The sequence below is a fragment of the Trachemys scripta genome, chromosome 4 (assembly GCF_013100865.1).
Source record: "Trachemys scripta elegans isolate TJP31775 chromosome 4, CAS_Tse_1.0, whole genome shotgun sequence".
Classification (NCBI taxonomy): Eukaryota; Metazoa; Chordata; order Testudines; family Emydidae; genus Trachemys; species Trachemys scripta.
This window is the reverse complement of record NC_048301.1, coordinates 103,472,797-103,497,632: the sequence shown is the minus strand read 5'-3', so window position 1 is coordinate 103,497,632 and position 24,836 is coordinate 103,472,797. Positions and strand designations below refer to the sequence as shown.

The 24,836-nt window shown below is 41.1% G+C and overlaps 1 protein-coding gene and 1 long non-coding RNA gene across 3 annotated transcripts; one reads left to right on the top strand and one right to left on the bottom strand.

Moving 5' to 3' along the window:
• The first annotated feature begins 214 nt into the window (after window positions 1-214).
• On the top strand, window positions 215-20,823 carry TPH1 (tryptophan hydroxylase 1). Its single transcript, XM_034770206.1, has 11 exons — window positions 215-386; window positions 6,000-6,137; window positions 8,598-8,781; window positions 10,614-10,714; window positions 11,319-11,386; window positions 12,977-13,173; window positions 14,654-14,789; window positions 15,367-15,493; window positions 16,732-16,827; window positions 17,625-17,758; window positions 19,674-20,823. Exons 1-11 carry the CDS (start codon window positions 297-299, stop codon window positions 19,846-19,848), a joined length of 1,446 nt encoding a protein of 481 aa, XP_034626097.1. The 5' UTR covers window positions 215-296; the 3' UTR covers window positions 19,849-20,823.
• Window positions 13,966-24,761, bottom strand: LOC117877262. 2 transcript variants are annotated; one of them, XR_004645665.1, is made up of 4 exons: window positions 24,491-24,761; window positions 20,817-20,980; window positions 19,284-19,427; window positions 13,966-14,570 (listed from the first exon to the last, which is right to left on the bottom strand). It is a non-coding gene; the product is annotated as an uncharacterized LOC117877262 (long non-coding RNA). The 2 variants fall into 2 exon arrangements; XR_004645664.1 differs by lacking the exon at window positions 13,966-14,570 and having other exon boundaries at window positions 15,485-19,427.
• Window positions 24,762-24,836: the final 75 nt, after the last annotated feature.

The following is a 24,836-nucleotide window of genomic DNA, read 5'->3' as shown; positions in this document are numbered from 1 at the left end:
CGTGGGAGTGACACCTCGCCAGGGGCGGATCCACTCCTCGGGGAGCGCCTCTCCCGTGGGCCCTGGTGGTGGGGGGAGGCACCACCGCCCGCCTGCCCCGCGGCTGCCGGCCCGGGACTGGAGTGGCCGTGACGCGCCCCTTTTTCCATTTGCTTTGGCAGGAGATTAGGAAAGGCTCTTCCTGCCCCCCCCCCCCCTTCCCCCCCCCATAAATAGCCCGGGAGCCGCCGAGCGCTGCTGACAGACCCGGAGCCAGGATCCCGAGCTGCACGCCCCAGAGTCGCTCCTCCAGCACCATGTTCTCCGGCCGAATGGAGGGAGCCCGCAGGGGACGGTCCTTCGACTCCATGAACTCCAGCTTCGAGGAGAACCAGCTGAATAACGAGGTACGGGCGGCCTGGGAGGGCGAGGCTTTTCCCACCCCACCGCGGGTGGGCAGTTTGCGCGGCACAAGGGGATCAGCGCTGACACCCCGCTCCCCAACCCAGCAGCTCCAGGCTGGTGGGTTCAGACTGATCTCAGCTCGTTGTGGGAGCAGAGCCCAGTGGCGTTTGGCGACCGCTTAGCTGACTCTCGTGGCGTATTAAATATCCCCAAATTATCCTAACTGCATCGGGAAGATAACCTCTAAAGAGATCTTCTGCTTTGCCCCCTGCTGGAAATGTCTGTGTTTTCTCTCTCCTGTTTTCTGGGCAACTTGTAAAACTCAGCTCTCAAAGGGACAGGCGAGATCTAATGCAGGTCAGCTAGACCAGTGGTTCTCAACCAAGGGTACAGGTACCCCTGGGGGTATGGAGAGGTCTTCCAGGGGGTACATCAACTCATCTAGATATTTACCTAGTTTTATAACAGGCTAAGTAAAAAGCACTAGTGAAGTCAGTACAAACTAAAATTTCATGCAGACAATGGCTTGTTCATACTGCTCTATATACTATACACTGATATGTAAATACAATATTTATATTCCAATTGATTTATTTTAGAATTATATGGTAGGAATGAGAAAGTAAACAATTTTCAGTACTAGCGTGCTCTGACACTTTCATATTTTTATGTCTGATTTTGTAAGCAAGTAGTTTTTAAGTGAGGTGAAACTTGGGGATACAGAAGACAAATCAGACTCCTGGAGGGGGTACAGTAGTCTGGAAAGGTTGAGAGCCACTGAGCTAGGCAATCAAGCTATCTTTTTGCAGTACAGTCACTATCCCATTAGGAAAAGGGCAAGAATTCTCTCCGGGGAGACAGTGGATGGGGGGGGGGCGGTGAGGGTGAGATCAGTAGCAGCAGAGAGACCCCTAAGGAATATCTCCCTCCCAGCAATTTAATACATTTCCACCCACCTCCACAGTCCCCAACCGGAGGCTCAGAGACAGATTACCCTGTGTTAGCACTGTGCACCAGGGGACAGTGCCAGGTAGAAAGGATCTGGAAATACTCTCATGCAGGGGTGCTGGAACAATTTGTATAGTGGGGGTGCTGAGAGCCATTGAATAAATCTATAAACCCTGTGTATGATGGAAACCACTTCAAGCCAGAGGGTGATGAAACACCCCTAGCACCTCTATTTCTAGCACCTATGTTCTCATGCTACTAAAATACAACATATGTCCCCTGATGTTTCAAACTACCATGAGCAAAAGGTGAGCTGGGCTGTCAGTCTTAAGAGTGCATTGGGGACTTATTGGAGCCAGCACTGGGAGGACTGGCTTAGGAGGTAATAGGAGATTTACCTCTGCTGAACCTGCCCTTGATGTAAGTAGTTTGAATACCCCTTCCTTGAGATCTGGAGCAGATTAGGAAAGGCAGAGGCTCCATGTTAGTTCAGCACAGGGCCAGCTATAAGTTTTTTGCTGCCCCAAGCCCCTTTCTCTACCACACAAGGGACAGGATCAGCCGTATCCCACACCTAGTCATCATTTGGCATGAGGTGGGCAAGTCTATCTAAAGCCAGACAAGATGCATTAGTTTAAAGCAGCAGTTTTCAACCTGTCTCGTTACACCAGAGGAAAGTTTTGGGGCACCACTGCGGTCTAGCCATAAAGTCTAACCTGAGCCTATTCCCCTGCCACCTGCTGTGGCCCCCTCTGGGGCTGCAAGAGCCTCAGATTCAGAGTTCATGCATGGAAAGCATAAGGGGAAGGTAGTACTTTGTCTTGGGGTTCATAAAGATAAAAGGCCTGTTTGCACCCCAGTCAGTTTCACAGCCATTTCATTAGGGTTTAGAGATGTCTTCCCATGGGTATAACATGGAGCCAATTAATTCTTGAGCCTGATTTTCAATTGTTTGGAATAAATGACCTGCTGACGTTTTACTTCCTAATGGGATTAAGACAAACACCCTAGGGGTATTTAATAACTCCCCATTTAATCTTAGCAGTGCCGGTGTCCCGTGCTATCTGCACAGTCACCTACAAGATTAAGATGGATTTCGCTGAGCCCTTTTCAGCCCCACTGAGAAACTCTATGGGCCTGTGAATTACACGAAGTGGCTAGGGACCACTGGATTAAATTGGGATTACTCTTCTGATGTTAAGACTGCTGAAAACATCGTAACCCCCCACTCCATATTCTTGTTTGCCAGCAGCTCTGCCATTGCTCTCAGGGTATTTTCAGTTTTAGAAAGAGGAATCTGGAATTCTGGAATTTTTGGTCTAGATTCTGATCTCAGATATACCAGTGTAAATCCTCAGTAACTCCACTGATGTCAGTGGAGTTACTCCAGATTTATGCTAATGTATTTTACCTGAGATTGGAACAGGATCTGTTATTGCAAATTGTGCTTGTGTCTGAATAGGAAGGAAATCATTTAGCTAAGCAAGTAAAATTCAGAAATATGAGCAAATGAAATACAGGTAGCATAGAAGTTACTTTTGGTTCATTGTTATCAGAGAGAGAGAGAGACAGAGAGACAGAATGAACTATCTGTTCCAGGAGGGGAAGAAGAAGGGGGGGAAAAAACCCTAAACAAGAGTAACTTGTTTTAAAATGTGCATCTATTCTAATATGTCAGAGCATAGCCGATGAAACAGACAGTTATCTGGGCAGCGTTTGATTGCCCTTAAGGGTATTATCCAGTATTCAGAGTGCTGTTCAGTATTCAAATAAGGTTGAAACTTTATTCCATTACTATCAGAAACAATAGCTTTACCATTTCTATCAGATATTTCAGGAAGCCAAAGTAAACAGAATATGAATTGTATTGCAGAAGTTGTCCAGCGATGATATTTTGTTTTCCAGAATTTAGTCATATGAAGATTTTAAGCGAGGGTCCAATACCTTCCCTATCAGGTTGCATCCAATAATGGTCACCCAAAAGAACATTCCTTAATGCCTATTTAATAACAAACATATTTAAAGGAAATTGAGGAAGTAACCTGCAAATCAATACTATTTGAGGGGAGGATTAAAATATTAATTGCCCATCAAGTTTTATTCTGAAGTAAATTTGTCTGCCTAAATTACTGTAGGCTCCCCAAACATGGCTTCATAATGGAAATGCTGCCAGACCCTTCATTTTACTTATGTTAGTGATATTATTATGATATGAAAAATACAACTGGGCTGGATCATGTACTCATATTGCACTCAATAGTAAAAGGCTCATCGACTTAAATGGGGACAGAATTGTCCCCCTCTAATGTTCCCAGTTTACATGGTAGGCAAGTATGAATCTTATTTTTCCATAAGATGTATGTTTAAAGAGAGCTTAAACCTGCTCAAAGCCACACAGATTCTAAGGCGCAATAGGCAACTAAATCAGCAGTAATTTACATTCACTATTCTATTTTGACAGGGTTTTTTTCTCATCATTTCAGCTAGCTGTACAGTTAAAAGCTTTAAAAGGTGGTTAAATATATTCTTCTAAATTATAGACCTATTTACACCATAGTCTCACACCCCAAAAATAAATTAATAAGACAAAAACCCTACCCCAGGAAGGTGTTTTACCTGAAAAGGGAGAAGTGCCGGAAATTCAATGAAGTCTAGCGGGGACTTTACTATTATTTTTTATTTTACATAGAAGGCACTCAGATACTACTCTGATGGGCAGCAGTATAAAATTCTCAGATAGCTGGATGGATGTTGACTGTGCATTTTCACTGAGATTTAAGTCCTATCAAAGGCTAATTGCTTAATAGATCACTATTGTTACATTATTAGATAAAGAAAATAACAATGAATTGGGGGAAAAGTACCATTTACATTTTCAAAATGCTTTTTTCTTACCTTCTGGTTCATATTATAGAGAAGTAGTTTTCTGTTTAGAGATTGGCAGGTAGAGAAAACAGAAACATTTTTTAAATATGTATTCTATTTAAATGATAAACTATTAAAATCAATTTTTGCAACTATGTTACTATATTTTATCAAGAATTCATGAGGAGATTGATTATGGTTTGTACTTATTAACAGGAATATTCTTATAACACAAGGCCCCATCCTGCTCTGCTGATGCCAAAGGCAATAGAACAGGATCAGGCCCCATGTGGTCTGCTAGTTTTATCTAGAATTGTGATCCAGTTTTGCAAGGTGCTGAGTGTCTTCAACAGACCTCCCGTTGAGTTGACTTTAATGGGAGCTGAGGTCGCTCATCATATCACAGGAGGTGCTCAGCACCTTGCAGAATTGGGCCCGTAATTCACAAAGGTGACCACCTGCATATGAATTTTTTTTAAATTGGGGTTTCTACTTTCTTTTGCCTCTTAATGAGGTGTAAAAAGGCTTGACAAATTATATTTTTAAAGATATTTGTTCTGACTTTTTTGTTTTGTTTTTTTACCGTAGAAGTACAAGGAATGTCCAATCTAGTCTTCACTGGAGGACTTTCTTTGGGTTTTGTGGATATTTATTGTGAGGTCCTCCCCCGCCCTCCATTCCTGATTGAATTACATGGCTGGAGGGTTATACAGGTTTTTACTTTCTGCTCTGAAAACTGAACATTTTATATTTAACCTAAGTGTTACTGTAAAAAAAAAAATTAGCTTTCTCTCACATCCCATTCCCTCCAAAGGAGTGCACAGATGCTAAGAGGAAAAGAAAAGTGACTGGCCAGGCAGAGGTGAATAGGAGGTGCAAGGAAGAACTGGAATGTGGTGTAGAATAGCTATTCTCTTCTATGCTACCATTTTGTTTCTGTCCTGGGGTTGCAGCAAAATGGTGGCTGCATTTATTCAGACCTCCTTTGCCATCCCGCTTTTTGTTCATTCTGTATAACATTATTATTGGAAACCAATGGTCACTACTGTCTTTTTCATCATGCAAACATATGCATATAGAAGAATCTGTATTCTAGAGATCTGTGAATTTTTAGTATTTTAAAGCATATAGCAAAGAACTCTGAGAAGAAATTATATGGCTTTATTGATCCGATTATACCTAAGTTTCTAGTTAAGGAGTTTTATTCAACATATTTTTCTGGTTCCTTTAGGTTTTTGTCTGGTTCCTCTATAATAGTAGTGGCTTATGTCCAAACAGCAATTCTGACTCAGAGATGCAGAATGGAAAGGAACTCCCAGTGCTAGGGTATTAGGACTTACTGCAGCTCCTATTGAAGTCAATGAGAGTCCTTCCATTTGTTGCCTCCAATGGGTTTTGGATGAGGTTTTTCAAGTTTGTACTTAACCCCTAGAAGTATTCTATTGAAGACTCACACTAACACTTATTACTTCTGCAAATCATTTATATTTAATTATAAACTATACTTTTATTAAATATATGCAGTGCATCCTGCTGAAGAACTACCAAAGACCTCCCAAAAGGGTTCACATTGAAGTAAAAGGTCCCCCCCCCATATTAAGCCCCAATTTTGTAAAGACTTGTACATGTTCCTATCTGTATGCATGTTAATGTATATAATGATTTGAATGGCACTTTATTTTTGCAATTGATCCATCAAAATGTGATATTATTGCACTGAGAGCGGTAGCATATAAACTGTACAGGAGTCTTTTCAGCCTATTTCTCATTCAACAAATCTATATTTTCTTATTTGCTTTTAGTTAAATAAGTCAAATTACACAATGATTGAAGACAATAAAGAGAACAAAGACAATTCAGCTGAAAGAGGTAGAGCAGCTGTCATTTTTTCCTTAAAGAATGAAGTTGGAGGACTTGTAAAAGCACTAAAACTCTTTCAGGTATGTAGTCCTCACATTTCTACAGAAGGTTTTCTGAATGTAAGAGTCATTTTGGCACCCAGCATAATTTATTTCCCATAGTAAGAAAAGATCCATAATTAATTGTGAATGCAAAATTGTGCCTGCAAAATTAGAGGCTGCGCTGAAATCCCTCAAAAACTTGGCCCCTTCTCCTGCTCCCACTGAAGTCCAGAGGAGTTTTGCCTTTAATAGGAGAAGGATCAGTACCCTTGGCCTTTTAGAAGGGATGGATCCAAAATAATAACCCCCCTGATCAGAGTACTCCGGATCTCAGCTATACTGCAGCTCCCCATTTCTATGATGGGATGAATCAAAACCCCACATTTGCAATGTTTCAAAGGTTGGGAAGTCCAGTTTTGAACTTTGTGGATTCAGCCTATTGGTACTACTTGCTATGTTTTCCCCTGAGTATGCGCCTCTTTGTGACAACTATCTTACATATGAAGGAAGACTGGATTAACTCTTTTCCGGATCACCAATGTCATTCCTTTATCAATGGAAGAAGTTGCATTACCATTGACAAGATGAGATACCCCAGGCTTTGAGCATACTGTCTATACAGCACACTGAGCCATTGGGGAGTAAGTGGGTTAATACTGCACTTCAATGTGTCCTTGCATAATATTACTGCTAAGAGAGTCCTATTCATTCATTTTATGAAACATATTGCTAAGGAATATTCTTTCAGATAAAACAGAAGTTAAAGATACTATTGGAAAATTACCATTTTAACATCTCTTTTTATTTTTAAGACTAACAAACATTTATTGACTTGATTGGCAGACAGTGATTTATAGTGACTCAACTGCTAATCAACTATGCTAGCTAATTAACCTGCAGATTTTACACTTTCATTAGCCAGTGGTAGGTTTGCTAGAATAAGGACTACGGGATTTGGTCCACTTTATTATGCCTCTCTGTGCTTAAAATTTTTAAATAAAATATTTTTTACTATATTTATAAAATATAGCAGTATAGATCTGATGAGTCAGACAATGAAATCATGGAGAGAGTCATCAATAAGAGACTAAGAAGTGAAGTAGATATTAGCACAAATCAATATGGCTTCATGTCTGGAAGTTCAACAGTAGTTACAGTTTTTGCACTGAGACAGCTAGTGGATAAATTTAGAGAGAAAAGGAAATATATTCATTCACATGGTGTTCATTGTTCTGGAAAAGGCTTTTGACCAAGTTCCAAGAGAAGTCATCTGGTGGTATATGAGGGAGAAAATGATACCAGAACTTTATGTGCAGCGTGTTCAAGCCATGTATATACATGCAACCTCAATAGTCAGAACTTCTAGTGGTGAAACAGACAAACTATCGGTTAAGGTGGTGGGAGTGCATCAGGGATCAGCACTGAGCTCTTTCTTGTTTATCCTTATCCTGGATACCCTTACAAAGAACATACAGAAGGAGGCACCTTGGTGCACATTGTTTGCAGATGATATTATTCGACTCAGTGAGAAGAAAGATAGTCTAGAAGAGGAACTTGATAAATGGAAGGATGTGTTAGAGAGACATGGGCTCAAAATAACCAGAGGAAAAACAGAGTATATGGTATGGAATTTCAATAATGTGAACACTGAAGAATTATCATTGAAATTAGATGGGCAGACAATATGGGAAATACAAAATTTCAAGTATTTAGGATCCAGGAAAATGGGGAAATGGCGGACAAAATTAGAGCGAGGATAATAAACGCTTACCTCAAATGGAGAGAGATAAGTGGTGTAGTATGTGACAGGATGATACTAATAAGATTAAAAGGGGAAGTATATAAAAACAGTGGTCCATCCAGTTTTAATGTATGGCACTGGGCGCCAAAGAAGAAACATGAGCAAATGATCTGTTCCACAGAAATGGGAATGTGGAGATGGATGAGTGGTGTAAGCAAGAAAGACCATGTGAGGAATGTGTATGTTAGAGACATGCTCGAAGTAACACCCATAAATGAAAAAATGAGGGAGTGCAGGCTCAGACAATTTGGTCATGTAAAGCAAAGTCCTGACAACTACCTGGGGAAGAGAATCCAACAGATCAAGGCTGAAGGAAAAAGGCAGAGAGGCTGACTGAAGAAGGAGTGGTTGGCTGGAAAGAAGGAAAAGGAAGGAAGACATTTTAACATGTGGGGTGATAGAGAGAGAGAGAGGACCCCATTTGATGGGATTAATACAAGAAGAGAAAGACATTTCTGCCATACTTCTAAATTAAAATTGAGGAAATAAAAGCACCTCTCTTTCATTTTCTATGATATGGGAATTTTTTTTTTTAAACAACCATTCCTTATCTTTTTTTTAATAAGCAAGCTGCTATTAATAGGTCTGTTTACCTAAAGAGACTTCACAGAGATAATGTTAAGCAGTAAAATATTGGCTTGGCAAGCAGTGCAGGTTATCTAATCAACCTGGCTTAAAACACTTTTTCTTATAAATAGGAGAAACATGTAAATCTGATGCACATCGAGTCCCGAAAGTCAAGGCGAAGAAATTCAGAGTTTGAGATCTTTGTGGACTGCGATAGTAACATGGAACAACTGAATGAGATCTTCAACCTACTGAAATCCCACGTCAATATTGTATCCGTGAACCCCACAGATAATGTCACTGTGCAGGAGGATGGTAAGTAGGGAGGGATGTTCTAGCAAAACTGCACAAAGGGAAGAGGATATTGTGCTACTTTCTAATGAGTTAGTTTTCAATCCTTTTATGTCAGGTATCTGGGAACTAGTAGAACAAAGAAATGGGGTAAAACAAAAAGTATGTTCCATTGAATGCTATAAGATGAGATGCTCAGATGGTGAGTTGGCATACCTTCATTGAAATCAATGGGGCTATGTTATTCACATCAGCTCAGGATATGGTCCATCACTTCAGCCAGTGCAAGTTATCCATTCCTACACTTCACACTCTGTAGAGATCCATCTTGTGCTCCCCCAGTGGAGATGGTTCCATGTTCTGTCTCCTGTGTAGCGATTCTCTCTGGTGCTCTTCCTCCCAGGCAGAGATACCCACCTTATGAACCCCTTCTTGCTCCAAAGGATGCTCCTCTTGTTTCCTTCTGACTTCCTTTCCCACATCAGGATAGTGAGCCTGGATTAGTGCTGGTCTCATATAAACCAGGAAAAATGCTTTAAAATATCAATGAAAGAGTCTTTCTATTTTCTGGTTCCAACATTCAGGGGAGGTGATATCCACCCCAGAGTGCAGGTTACAGAGTGTCCTCATTGTAGCAGAACTGCTGCAGTTTCCTTACATAGGGTTTGGGAAGCTGCAGATTGGGTGACCTGCAACCCTGCCGCTGCTGAGCTCTCCATAGGCCAGCACTTTGACTGAGGGTGTGTGTGAGGATTCAGGAAGGTGGCCAGTGGGTCCAGGACTACAAAGATGCAGTAGTCATGACAGCCTTCCACGTATGGGTTTGTACAAACTGTTCTGACCCAGGAAGTTGAGTGATGGCCACAGCAAGGAGGTCCTGTGTAACTCCCTCACATAGGGCCTGATTCTCTACCGCTCTGCATAGGTGGGTGTAAAATGCTGCCATTCTGATTTGATGGTGCTTTTCACCTATTTTGTACTCACGTTGCACTGGTTGAAATGATTGAGTGAAGTTCAGGGCAACCGGTGTATCAGACCCATAGTCTTTGCTCCGTTGTAAATTACTACACAAGGTACAGGGCAATGGAGAATAAGACTTGTAGCTTCCCTGGACAACACCCATTTACTCTGGCTTTGTATAGGGGCAGGGGTTGAACATAGCCCAGCTGACAGGGGAACAAAGGCTCTCTTGGGCTAAGCAAAGCCGAGTCTGTAATAAAAAATGACATGTCCCTTTAAGGCTGCAGGGCTACTGTAGCTGAGAACCCCAGACTCAGTCAGAAAAGCTGTTCACATTGACAAGAGCACTTCTTTCTCCTTATTAGGGGGGCAGTGTGGTTCAGTGGTCAGAGTTCTACACTGTGACATGGGAGGCCTGGGTGCTATTCACACCCGGCTGTGTGAGCTTGCGCAAATCACTTCCACTTCATTGCCTCTGTTTCCCTTTCCACCCTTTGTCTGTCTCTTCTAAAACTCTGTAGGACAGGGACTGTCTCTTACTATGTGTTCGTACAGCACATAACACAATCAGACTCTGATCTCAGCAGGAGCCTGGAGGGTGCTAGTATAATACAAATAATAACAACTACAGAAAAACCATTTAAGCTCCAGGCCCTTAGTTAACCGTTTCCTCCCCCTATTTTTTATGACTTAATGTTCTTTAAGCAGAGTGTTTTAATGACACAGGAGGAAGTGTTAGATGTTGTGCTGGTGCCAGATAGGCAGAGGACTCCCTCATCCTCTTCATTGCCTCTTGGTTTCACTTGTAGCTGCCATAGCTAAACTTGAAACAGGCATTTCCGCTTTTAACCCACTGGACTTTATTAATAACTTTGTGGATTTTATGCATTCCTTAGACATGGAGAATACACCGTGGTTTCCTAAGAAGATCTCAGATTTGGATAAATGTGCGAACCGTGTTCTGATGTATGGGTCTGAATTGGATGCCGACCATCCAGTAAGTAGCTTCCCTGCTATTGTAACAATGAGTGAAGACAGATCGATTTTTGCCCTATAAGAGTGGCTTTGTGGTTTTGACAGTGTAACTCTGGGACTTATTCCTGGTGTCCTTATTCAGGCATTGCTCTCATTGACCTCAGTTCTGCAAGCTTTAAAGGGAGTCTTGCCTGTGTAGCAACTGCAGGGTTAGGTCCAGCATACTCACAGACAAAAGGAATACTGTTTTTAACTAGATTTATTTTTCCCCTAAAGTAATGACACAGTAGTTTCCCTCACCCCCACAAATAAAGAAAACAAACTGAACTGGCTATAATTTCTAATATTCAGAGCAATCAATTAAATAACCAGTTTAGTGTAAGTAAAGCTTTGAAAAAGGAATCCTTACCTACAGAATATACTTACATCAAGAGTTATGTGCCTGAAGTTGCTGATCTCCATTTTAAATTGGGGGATTTATTTATTTCATAGACTAACAACAACTAACAGGCTCCTATTTTGACCATTTATTTTCCCAAGACATGCTTTTACAATAGTGTTTTCTTTGTTAATAAGCTTATTTATTACAGAGATGGAAATGTGTATTACTTTTTCTCCACACATAGGGTTTCAAAGACAATGTCTATCGTAAGAGGCGAAAGTATTTTGCAGACTTAGCTATGAACTACAAACAGTAAGTATGACTCCTTGCAAAACAAGTCTCTTGCTTTGGAATAATGAGATGGATAAAATAAGTGTAGTTCACATTCACCAGGCCAGATCTCCAGGCCTAGCTGAGCTGTGTTTGGTATAGGAACCAGGGTGGGAGGAATAGAAAGGTTGATCGAAGCCACCTTACTACTCCCAGGATCTCTGATTGGTCTGAGGATCAAACTATAATGTAAAGGTTGCTAGCTAATTATTCCAGGTACAGTGATCCCAGTGTGATGGCTACACCAGCTGGGAATAACTGGACTGCAGTGCTTTCTGGCTCAATCCTCTCTTACTCGTGGTCACTCCTCCACCTTGCGTAGGAACACACTCTGTAACTGAGAGAGTGGGGAACACATGTTGTACGGCTGGCTATACCAGCTTCATGATTACCCTATTAGGGCAGATCTCTATCACCTTTGTGCCACTGGAGTGGTGCAAAGACATTGAGGTCAGAATCTAGCCTGCTGACTGATAACTATAAATGAAGCAAGAAAATAATCATTATTCTAGTTTCTGGTTCAAAATAGTGCAGTTTCTGGTTCATAATAGGGCATTAGCTACAGTGGTTTAGAAGTGCACAGTGAAATTAAACTGAAAAGGGCCTTGTGGTATTTAGGACCCCACAGTGGGCTCTCCTTGAGTCAGATACAATCATGACTAAGTGCTATAATTTGGCTCTGAGCATACTTTTCATGTTGTTGTTCCCTACCTGGGTTTAGATGTCAACCCCCTCCACTGGGAACGACACAGAAATGTTATAAACCTGTAATCACAGCAGCATACACTAATGGAATCAGCAAACACAGCCTAAATCCAATAGTCTGCAGTATTATTATGTTGATACAGTTATCTTTGGGAGATTAATTTCTATCATGTTTGTTTGTCAGGCCCTGAAATCACTACTGGTAGAATCATGACACAGCATTCGGATTACCTTCTATGGGTTTTGACTCAAATCCTCACAATAGTCCAGTTTAATCAAGATCCAGAAGGCTAATGTGAGGTGATAGGCTAGGTTTAATACATTTTGACAGATACTCATGGTTTTTCTAGAGAAGCATGATTTTCACATGGCAAATGAACATTTAGATGCCTAGATTTATCATGCTGTTAACTGAGCTCATTATCTTTCCTTTCCTTTAAAGAAATTGATAAGGTAATGCAGTCTAGTTATACACAAGTTGAGGAAAAAGTTAACATTCTTAGGTCCTGATCCTGAAAAGACTTATGCAAGGGTTGAACTTTTTACTCCCAATGTTAAACACTTATGGAACTCTTTGCAAGATGGGGGCCTGAGTCCCTGAGCCAATTCCACTGATGTCAGTGGAAAGATTCCCATTGATTGATTACAGTGGGAGTTGGATCAAACCCGTAGAGTGTAAGCTCTTCAGAGCAGAGACCACATCTTCCTGTGTATTTGTAAATTATCTAATGCAACGGAGCCCTGATCCTGACTGGATTGTACAGCAACATAAATGTTAAATAATAACAGTACTAGGTAAATGCGTTATCCATTTCTAGAGCTATCCATTCTGAGCCATGACATCCTTTCTTTCTCCTTTCATTATAGCGGTGACCCAATCCCCAAGATTGAATTCACTGAGGAGGAGATCAAGACTTGGGGCACTGTATTCAGAGAGCTCAACAAGCTCTACCCAACTCATGCCTGCAGAGAGTACCTTAAAAACTTACCCTTACTCACCAAATACTGTGGGTACCGAGAAGACAATATCCCCCAGCTGGAAGATGTATCGTGCTTCCTGAAAGGTAATGTGCTAATTTCTCTGCTATACCAATGGGAGTTAAACACCTAGGTGCTTTTGAAAATCCCCCTTGATGCCTATCTGCATCTTTAGGCATCTATAAACCTCTAAAAACCTGCCCCTCTTTCCTCTGTAAATCACAGCCACTAGAGTGGCATGCTCTCTCTCTCTCTCTCTCTATCTCTTCATATTGGCACTACAAATTATAAGCAGTATTTAGCTACTAGACTGTGACTTCAGCAAGTACTATAATCCAATCAATATGGGGCAGGGGTGCACATGTACATTGTGGGAAGGCAGACAAAAATCGTGTAGCATTATAGAGATTAATATTACATTTTTCTATTGCATGCATTTTAAGGAACCTCTTATGCCCAGTATGTACTTTTTTGTGACTAAAACAATACCATAAGTATTATCTTGTTCCTGTGCCACATCATACTTTAAAAATAAAAGGACTGTATACAGCCACTGCTGTCAGTGGAAGTTTTGTGTGGGGATCACATGGTGTATATGACCTGCATGCTGTACATTTGAAAAGCACAGAGTCCAGTTTTAAAATAGGATCTCTTCTTAGAGAGAGATTTTTCTCCAAAAGGGAGAGGTGGTGGATTTCCCATCACATGAAGTCCTTAAATCGAGACTGGATGTCTCTAGCTCAGTCAGAAGTTACGGACTTGATGCAGGAATCCTTTGGAGAAATTCTATGGTCTGTAAAAAGAACAGGAGTACTTGTGGCACCTTAGAGACTAACAAATTTATTAGTCTCTAAGGTGCCACAAGTACTCCTGTTCTTTTTGCGGATACAGACTAACACGGCTGCTACTCTGAAACCTGTCTCTATGGGTCTGTGTTGTCCAGGAGCTCAGATTAGATGATCATAATGGTCCTTTCTGGCCTTAAAAGGTTTGAATCTATGAAAGTGAGTGCTCTGTAATTCTGAACACAATACAATGAATCAAAGGAGAAAGAGAAAGGAATCATTACACGATGAGACAACATGCTATACTGACATGGACTGCAAAGCATTGCTAACCAAATCATGAATAATATGCGAGTAAACCATAAAGGCAAACAGCAACCCTTTTGACACTTTCACCCCTCTCCCTTATGGTCCTTTATTATATCTTTCCCTCTCCCCCCCATTTTTATATATGTTGTATTATAGTTTTATATAATTGTGAAATCTGTGGGCAAGGCCAGCACTAATGTGACTGCTGGAGTATGTGAATGAGATGGTTAGGCATTGTGCTAGGGTCTAGGGGAAAAAACAGTAGAAAACACACAAAGTCAGAAGTATGTTGGCAATATCTTGGTAATTTCAAATGTGGGAATTTTGATCATAGCTCATCTCTAGTTTTCCTCCTTGTCCTTGAGCAAAGCCATGCTGTGGTATTTAATCTAGAAGTAAGAGGAGAAACACAGCTTTGAACATTATAAAATTCTACATCACATTGACCTATGATTTATCTATTGCTTTTCAGAGCGGACAGGTTTCACCATCCGTCCAGTTGCCGGATATTTGTCACCCAGAGATTTCTTGGCAGGCTTAGCATTCAGAGTTTTTCACTGCACTCAGTATGTTAGGCACAGCTCGGACCCTCTCTACACCCCAGAGCCGTAAGTTATTTTATTTCTGGGGAGAAGTCAAATATGTGCACAAAACTGTAGTTTATAGACAAAGTTTTAAAACCTGGGTGCCTGAAGTTAGGCTTCTACATCCATATTCAGGCATCTGGGTAAGAATGGCCTGATTTTCAAAGATACCGAGTGCCTGTATCTCTCACTGACTTCATTGAGATTTTTGGATGCACAGCACTTCTGAAAATCAGGCAACTCTTTCTTAGGGATGGGATTTTCAAAAGTGCCCAGAAAACTCTCACTGACTTAAATGGAAGCAGAGTTAGGCCAACACTAAGCAATTTTGAAAATCTCACCCTAGGCTCCTAAATATGGGTTTAGGAGCTTAACTTTGGGCATCCAGATTTGAAAATTTGGATCTAAGTATTTTCTGTAGAGTTAATATGATGCACTCTAATAAGAGAAATGTTTTTTCTGTTGTTTTGATATTAAATCATTTTTCAGTGTTACAAAGAGTTTTCTTCTGAGACAAGTGTATTCGTGGATGGTGCTGCTTTTTCACACCCTCAGCAAGAAAGAGCATCATCTCACGGCTTCTGCTTTGTTTCTTTTTCAGCGATACCTGTCATGAACTCCTGGGTCATGTCCCACTCTTGGCTGAACCCAGTTTTGCTCAGTTCTCCCAGGAAATTGGCCTGGCATCGCTTGGGGCATCAGATGAGGCTGTTCAAAAACTGGCAACAGTGAGTGTCTCAATCTGTGGCGGTGATAATCCCACTTGCATTGCTCTCAGCATTTTACAGGGCTGATCCTGCTCCCCCTGAAGTAATTGGGAGATTTATCATTCACTATCAGCAGAAGCAAATCATTCACTATATTGTCTGTTTCACTGGTTCTAAACTTTTTCTGTTCTGTAACTCCATGATAGAACAGAAGTGATAGGAGGTGAATGATATTCTCAATCTAGCCATAAAATAAGAGTCTCTGGGAATCATAACTTCCAGATTGAGAACCAATGGTCTGTTTCTTCTAAATTCAAGCCCTTTTACCTCTGGGATGAATTCCCACAATAATCTGTTTCTTTATCCTTTAGAATTAACCCAAAGGAAATATAGTTATCATAGGATGCAATTGATTGTGTATTTTTACAATTTAGTAGTGAGAGGGTTTTTCCCTCAACAAATTAAATATATATATATATTGTGGGTGTCCCATGTCCAAAGTCTTCTGGATGTTTTGAAAGAAATAAATTTTAAGAGGGGGAAAAAAGAATTATAATAAACAGAAACAATGGGAGGGATTTTCAAAAGCACTCAACGCTGTCCTATCTTTGCTCCCATTGCCTTCTATAGGAGCAGAATCAAACCAATACTGCTAAGCACTTCTGAACTCTCCCCTCCCCCAAATATACCTACACAAATCTCCAAGGCCAGCAAACTGAAATAAACATCATTAATTCCTTCAGACAACAGAACTAAAGAGAAAACAGAAGGGAGCTTGACTCTTGTTCATGACCCTGTGGCTGATCTAATTATTTATCAGTTTTAAAAAAATTCAATCACTTCCAGTGCTTCTGTTAAGCTGCCTCATAACAATTTCAACTGGATGGTTCAGTGTATTTGTGTGGCAGGACTAGAACTCAGTGCTTCTGTTGAGATCAAAAGTCTCTGTGATAAAGATGAGCCTAGGGTGTGGAATAGTAGCAGTAAACTTACTTGTTTTAGTAAAGTAAACCAGCACAGTGGTTCCTAACCTTTCTCATTCTGGGCCCCTTTCCACTTAGCAAAATGGGAAAAGCAGGGTAATTGTGACCCTCTGACATTTGCTCAAGACCCTATTAGGGGGTTGTTACACCCAGCTTGATAACCCTTGGTCTAGTTTGCTTGACTTACAAAATCTGCTGCACCATTAGTTGCATTTGTGTTGAAGACAGTTTCCCCCAACTCCATTTTAATTCTTTTTTGTTTTTCTTCTGTATCAGTGCTACTTCTTCACCGTGGAATTTGGTTTATGTAAGCAAGAGGGACAGCTACGAGTCTATGGGGCTGGTTTACTTTCTTCCATCAGTGAGCTCAAGGTGAGAAGAGGAAAACATCCTCCCTTTATTTGCCCTATTTCTTTCTCACCTGATTTTTGTGGTAGTTGGTTCAAAATATTGGGTGGACTGAGTAGCTATGGCCAATGGCCCATTTAGAAACTGTGAACTGAAGCAGCATATCTTTGGGTAGCATTTATTCTGGAAGCTCCTAGAGCTAGATTTTAAAAGATATTTAAAGGTATTGATTTCAGTGGGAGTTTGGCACCTAAATACCTTTAAAAATCTGGCTCCCAGAGACCTCTAGGGATGATTCTGGTTAAGCGAAAAAAATAGAACTAATAATTGGAAATTGTCTTTTGGTGTGTGCTGAGCTCTGTTGCTCCCAAGTGGTTTTAGATGGAGTTGACGGTGCCCTGCATTTCTTAGAATCAAGCCCTAAATAGATGTGTTTTTAGCATAAAGCTCTGCTTGTCAGACCAGATTCTGATATTATTGTTCTCATTGAGTAGCCTCCTGCTACATGTGCAATCATATTGGCTTCAGAGTTCAAGTATGTTGACTTGCTCACATTACAAGACACTGCTCACTGTAGGTAAGGGGGGCAGAATTTGGCTCTTTAAGGATAGCCAGTTTTCTAAGGGTTAGCTGGTACCAATCTGCAGACACAACTCTTAAAAGATGATATGCTACAGAGATTTCATATATGGCATCATTTTGTCCTCTTCAACACACTGTTTCTATCCTCTGTTTTTTCCTGTGTGCTCTTGTGGTGCTGATACTACTCTGACATGTGCTAATGTTAATATCTTTGCTTCATTGCTTTGTCTATTATCCAGCATGCTCTCTCTGGCAATGCCAAAGTCAAGTCCTTTGATCCTAAGGTGACCTGCAAGCAAGAATGCATCATCACAACTTTCCAGGAAGTCTACTTCGTTTCTGAAAGTTTTGAAGATGCAAAGGAAAAGATGAGGTACAGTCTGTTTAATCTCAGTTATTACCTAAGCCAGGTTTATTCTGATGTGTGTGTGCCAGCAAAAATTTCCTTTAATTTTTATTATCATGCTCTATTTTTAGCTCCCACTTGGTTGGAAAGCTGCTGTTCAGTATTTCCTCTCTCTCCCCTGTATTATTATAATTATTTTATTGTTATTTTATTATGTCAATTGATGTGGTATCTGAGCACATCACACATAACAGAAAACATCAGTCTATAAATGCCCACAAAGGGCAGCAATGTTAACCCCGTCCCTGTTACCTATCCATCTAATGGGAAAGAAATCTGAGAAAGAGAAAAATAAAAGACAGAGCTTTGGTTTAGAGCCATCTGGCAAAGGTAGGGCCATAAAGATGAGTTTTGCACCATGCTATGAAGGCAAACTGACCTGAGGTCTGATGGACTAAGTTTCACTGTCAGGGAGCCTCCATTGAGAATGGGTGCACCATCCTGGCCCTGCCAGCAAAAGCATCTCTGCTGATCTCAGCTCTCACAATGGGGTGGAATTCTCCCCTGTGTAGAGGGACAGACAAGGCCAAAGCACTCCTTGAGTTCCATTTTGAGGGGGGCATAAGATGTGCATAAGGCTTCTGTTGGCTCTGGGCACAAAGGAGAATTTTGCACAGTGGGACATGAGAAAAGAAATGGTTTCTAAAGTAGCTAAGTCCCAAACCACATAGGTGTTAACAGATTAAAAACAACAGCTTGAACTAGACATAGAAACAGATGGGGTAATTAATATAGTGCGGAGCACAGGTGTAACATGCTCAGACTGTATACCTCTACATATGAGCTGGGAAGTCTGAGTCCCAGTTTGTGTACATGTACCCACGCTAGCTCTGCTTGAGCTAGTGCCTAAAAATAGCAGTGCATCTGTGATGGCATGGGGGGTGGCTTGGGCTAGCTACCTGAGCATGTACCTGGGAGCAGGATGGGACTGTACTCAGGGCGGCTAGCCCGAGTAGCTGCCTGTGCTGCCGCAGATCCACTGCTGTCTATAGTTGCTAGCTTGAGCAGAGCTAGTGCAGGTATGTCTATGTGAGCTGAGAGTCAAAGGCAGATGTATGCACTGACCCACTCCAATCAGCTTCATCTGCTGCAGGTTTTTAACTTTGGCTGCTCTTGCCCCAGACAATGAGGGTGAGTTGACTTGTCAATGTGAGAAGGAGGATCCTATAAAAGAAACACATTAATGATTTAAACTCTTGGCTCATGATGAAAGAAATATCTGCTCTATACAGCAGGTGAAATGCTGCTTTCAGTTACACTAGTGTAAATCAGTTGATGTCAAAGGATGTGATTCTGATCTCACTTACACTGGTTTTATGTACGTGTCATGCCATTAACTTCAATGGAATTACTCTGAACCAATGTAGTAAACAGTAATATCAGTGCAGAAAGCAGCCCATAACTTTCTCCTGTGGCATATAGCAGAGACAAAGTAAATGAGTTATTGAAGATCTATTTTTAGGAAGTGCTTAGGCAATTTGGTCCACATTACCAAAGCCTATGCAAAGGTGTTGTCCACTAGATAGGGTGCTGGATTGGGACTTTGGAGACTTGAGTTCAAATTCTGGCTCTGCCATTGATCTTCTGGATGACTGTGCACAAGTCACTTCTCTGCTGTGTGCCTCAGTTTCCCCATCTGTAAAATGGGGATAAGAAAGCAGACTTCCTTTGTAAAGTGCTTTTAAATCTACTGATAAAAAACATTACATATAAGCTAGGAATTATGAAGAAGAAAAAGTGGTTTAGCTAATGAATTACTGATGCTGACTTCCTTGTGGAATTCATACCAAGCTCCCTTAGACAAAGAGTGACTGGCTCAGGGACACATTTGGCTTTTTGTTGATTTAATTTGAAATGCTGCCTCTCTTTTTTGTTTGAACAGAGAGTTTGCAAAAACAATCAAGCGCCCGTTTGGAGTAAAGTACAACCCATATACGCAAAGCATACAGATCCTGAAAGACACCAAGAGCATCGCTAGTGTGGTGAATGAGCTGCGTCACGAATTGGACATTGTCAGCGATGCCCTCAACAAGATGGGCAAGCAACTGGGCATCTAACTCGGCCAATAATCATCAGCACTTTGCACTCAGCAGCTCTGTTTTTTTGTCCTGTTTTATACAAAGAAACCTCCTCTCTAACAACAGAAAAATGAATGCCTAGTGGGGATAGTTACTTTAACTTGCATGTTTCCCTACTTAACACCCTTTGCCCTTACAAAATGTTTGTGACCCCTCCGATCCTCCCCACTCCATAAACCAATCAGGAAAGAAATGGGCTGCATTCATCCTTGAGAAGCTGGTGTACCAATACAGAAATCACCATATTGGATCAGAACAGAGGCCTGTCTAGTCCAATATCCTGTCTGTGCCAGTGGCTAGGGCCAGCTACTTCAGAAAAAGGTGCAGGAAACCCTATGGGATAATCTATCCCCAGGGAAAGTTTTCCTCCTAACCTCCACTAGTAAGAGGTTGGTTTATGACCAACCCTGGCCCAGGGCCTTCAGTACCTCAAAGTTCACCAGGAGAAAGTTGCAGTGGTACAGGCCTTCCCCCCAGTAGGGGAAAAGTACTGATCTGGGAATTGATGTGATTGGAGATGTGCTGATTCTGAAGATCCCCACTGGGTGGCAGCCTCTTTTGGAACATAAAGCTGCTGAATGAAATCCTGACTCCACTGAAGTCAATGGGAATTTTGCCATTGCTTTTAATGGGGCCATGATTTTACCTGCTGTCCCTGGAGTAGCATTTGAGGGAGGGCAGTATTGGGAACACCACCTGCCCTCTGCCTGGGGAATGAATCCCATCAAGATCATGGCAAGCCTTGGTGGTGCAGGGAGCTGCAGTTTACACCTCTCTACTTCAGCTGGGGAGAATGTAGACCTGTGTCTAACAGCATTTTGAAATGGTATTTCAGTATCCACAGTAGTCTTACAAAGGTGATGAAGCCCAGTTCTTAATAGCCACTGTCTAGTATCAGTTTATATGGAAAATAGAAGTCCCTTTGATTACTCATTCTCATCACTGACCTTTCAAGATGCATGGCGATACATCCCAATTCTCTTCTGTAGGGCCTGATCCTGAGGGGCACTGAGCACCCTGAACTCCCATTGAGGCCAATGGGAATTGAGGGATATATTTTTGGCAGGATGAGGCCCTAAGTCTTTGTAGCTCATAGGTGTCTTCAAAGATCCTGTAATGAAAAAGAAATCTGTTATCCTCCAAATAGCATTCTGCTGGTGTGGGAAGCAGAGTCATGTGGAACTGGCAACATGAAGCAGTAGTGAACTCTCCAGTTTTGTGAATGTTCAAGCATCGTGAACGTTTGATCTTAGCCACCATGGGGTAGTTTCTGCTCACTCTTAGAAGCTGCTCACTCTTAGAAATTAAAATCTGTAGATGAAATAAATAAATTAAAAGTATATTATCAATTTTAGTAGGAAATCTGTGAAAGGCAGGGCAGACTTTTTAGCATGCTAAGAATTGAACCTTCACTACTCCAGGTGATAGGGGAATATAGCTGTAAATATCTGTATATTCACTGGAATAATGGGATAAAATCATGGCCATATTGAAGTCAATGGCAAAACTCCCATTGATTTGAATATAGCTAGGATTTCATCCCTGAATTCCTAAAAACATGGTGTAATTGATACTTAAATATTGCAAATGTTCATGCTGGCCCTCTGCACAATGGTGAATTTCACCCTAATAGACCATATGGGCCACATACATAATGAACAGCTTAAAATATGCTATATTAAGAGAGAGACCTAATTTTAAATATTTTTTTCCTTTTAAAATCAAATCTGGATGACTTTTTTTTTTGGTTGGTACTCTTTTTACTAGCACAAAATTACTTTTATGTTTTTTTCTTTTACATTTAGGACAGTCAGACCATATTTTTGATAAAAATTAACTTGACTTCTTAAATTACACTTTAAAATAATCTTTTGGAACCTCATGTTTTTAGAGAAGAATCTATTCAGTTTAAACAGGTGATAAGTGTGGATCTGTTTTGTCTGCTTATGTAGTAATGGTTAGTGTTAAGATATTTTTTGCTAAAAGTATTGGATTTTTATATTTTCAAATTATAATCAAAAGATGTAATGAGTATTACTTCAAATCTTAAATCTGTATTACAAATTTCAATAGGAAACATTGGACCTATTAAATTTCTGCTAGTATCTAGATTTAATAATTCTAGTGTTATTCTGTGACGGGGGAATTCTATCTATATTATATGATGCAAATATAGGAAACAAAATGCTAAGTTAACATATTTAAAGTGATGTCTTTTCAAGGTATAATCACATTTATATTTGGTTTTACCACGTCCAAAACTGCTGGCTATGTAAAACAGTAATATAAATAATTTAAGTATTTTAAAATATTGTGGATGCTTTAAATGATAAAAATGACTGAATTGTTAGCATGAAAACCAATGTAAAAACAAAAATCCCTAACTCTACAGTCAAGCAATAAACATGACTACTTGTGATTTATGAATTTACCTCTTTAATGGAACAATTATGTTATTCTGGATGCAGTCTTGCCTGTAGATAACACATGTATGACTCCTACTGACATCACAGGGATTTGTATGTATTTATTTGTGGAGGGAATTGCCTCCCCTTGTGTTTTGCAGGCTCATACTCCCATTGACATTACTGAGACCTGGAGTGTAGAATGGGTTTCTTAGGCCCTGATTCTGCAAGATGGTCCCTGCAGGTATACCCACTACCTTCAGTGTGTCTCTGCACTAACGCAGGGCTCCATCTATGGGGTGATTGGGCTATAAACTAGGCTGTAAACTTTTTGAGGGAGGAACTGTGTGTGTGGACAGCACCTTGTGTGTGCCATTGGAGTACAAATAATAATACTAATGCAGGGTTTGCCACTAGCTGTAATGGGGACAAAATCAGACCCCTTACACACAAAGGCACCTGATTCTCAAAAGCTTTATAATTTGTGTAGCTATTTACACCTGGGAAAAATGAATGTAAAAAAACCCTACCAAACCAGTCTGGCAGCATTTTACACAGGTGTAAATGACTACACTAGAGTGCTCTTCTCTTTTAACTTGATAGATTGGTGCTAACACGCTGTTCCTGAGATACTTCATATTGTCTTTTAGTCTCGGTGCCCATGAATCCAAGAAATGTCACTGCCTGATGCTGCTACAAATGGGTAAATAAAATAGCAAATAACTAAGCAAGAAATGTGCTTTCGGTATGGGCCAGATCCAGGTCCCTTTGAAGTTAATAGCAGTTTTGCCACTGGCTTCAATGGGAGCAGTACTGCAAAATAATCTGCAGCAATTGGTACTCTTGAATGAATATGCTGTACATGCTTGTTTTATCAGCATCTGACTTCTGTCAATATTTTGAAAGCAGAAATGGATATAATAAACACTCAATACACTCATATTGGATACAATTCACCCGTAGGCAGTGGGATTGCACAAGGCCTATGCATTGCATAAAACTCACTTAAACTCTGTACTGATGTCATGATTGCAATTTAAATTGCACCTAGGCCTAGTCCTGCCCCACCTTCACTGGGGTGAACTTCTCCCCTCTGTGAATGCACATGCTTCATAGTAAATGGGAATCGCCTAGTTTAGTCACCATTTCAAATTCTGAAGCCAAGGACTTCTAAGGTCACAAATGTGGTAGTTACCTACATTCCTGCTTATTAATATAGAGTTTGTTATTGTTATCACAAACACATTATTACCACTATTATTATGGGCACATACACACAAGAGGGCTACCTTAGGATGCATCCTTGTCTTGGCTTCCCTAAAACCAGCAGGCTGACTCTCTGCACATTATGCCGGGAAGCGGTTTAATAGTTGGTGAACATATTCTGTGTTTTAGTGCAGCCCCCCTGGCCTTGAGAGACACGACAGACCCTCTGTTTGCCTCTGGCAGGTCTAATCTGCATGGATTTCTGTGCAGGGCAGCCAAAATATAGTTCAAAATAGCCACAGGAGCATAATAAACTTGTGTTTATTTGGGGGCATAAATCCAGACGTGAGCAGGAGTTTGGTCTTCTGTATATAAACTGAAGTCTGAGACAATACAACAGATTAAGATGAATATGGGATTAAACAATTGACACCATACTGGGATGTTATAGTCAAGAATATTTAAATAATAACAAAAGGTTTAGCATAATTCTGGATTGTTTTTAATTTGGACTATACTACAACAACAGTTCACATAAAATACCGGAGACCAAAGCATATAATCTGTCTATATGATATTAATATGTGGGTGACAATGATGATTAACTTGGATGGTAGGATCAGGGCCCAGCTTGTGCTAGGCACTGTACACACATATAACAAAAGGGCAGACCCTGCCCCAAAGAGCTTACAATCTAACTACGTATTATCCATTTGGCAGTTTGCAAGTGTAATGTCTAAATGGCTAATACAAAATTGTGGGCAAATATTAACTACCAGCTACTATCCTTTCTTACAAAATCCACAACATGAAATACAATGCGAGGGCTATTTCTAGCTCCAGCTAAATAAATCATCATAACCGTCTTTAATGTTTTTTCGTAAATCACATTTATATGATTTAAAACCCCTCATGTTTGAAGAACGTTATGAAGATTGAAGCGAAGCAGTTGAAAGGTAGGAAAGGCCAGACGGATGTGTCTCCTGCATTCAGAGGGCCTGGGCATATACCTGATGTTAGTCTTGAATGACAGGAGCACGTACTCTCCCGCTTCCCGCAGTGCCCAGGCGAGAGAGGCCTCAGGGCAGGAATGGGAGCTGGGTAGTGAAGCGGCTCCTTGTCTCTAGTAGCTGCAGCGTGACGGATCTGTGTGGACGGGAAGAGCTCGGGCCTGTCCGGAGAAGGCTGGCTCCGGAAATTACACGGCGCGGGCAGCACGCGTGGCCCTGGCAGTAGCGATCGCCCAGTTACCCGCAGCCCAGCCACGCTCCCCTGCACCGCCTCCCGTCACAGGGTCCCCGCCCACGGCCCGCCCTGTCCTCGCCGCCCGCCGCCCGAGCGCTGCCCCGGCGCAGG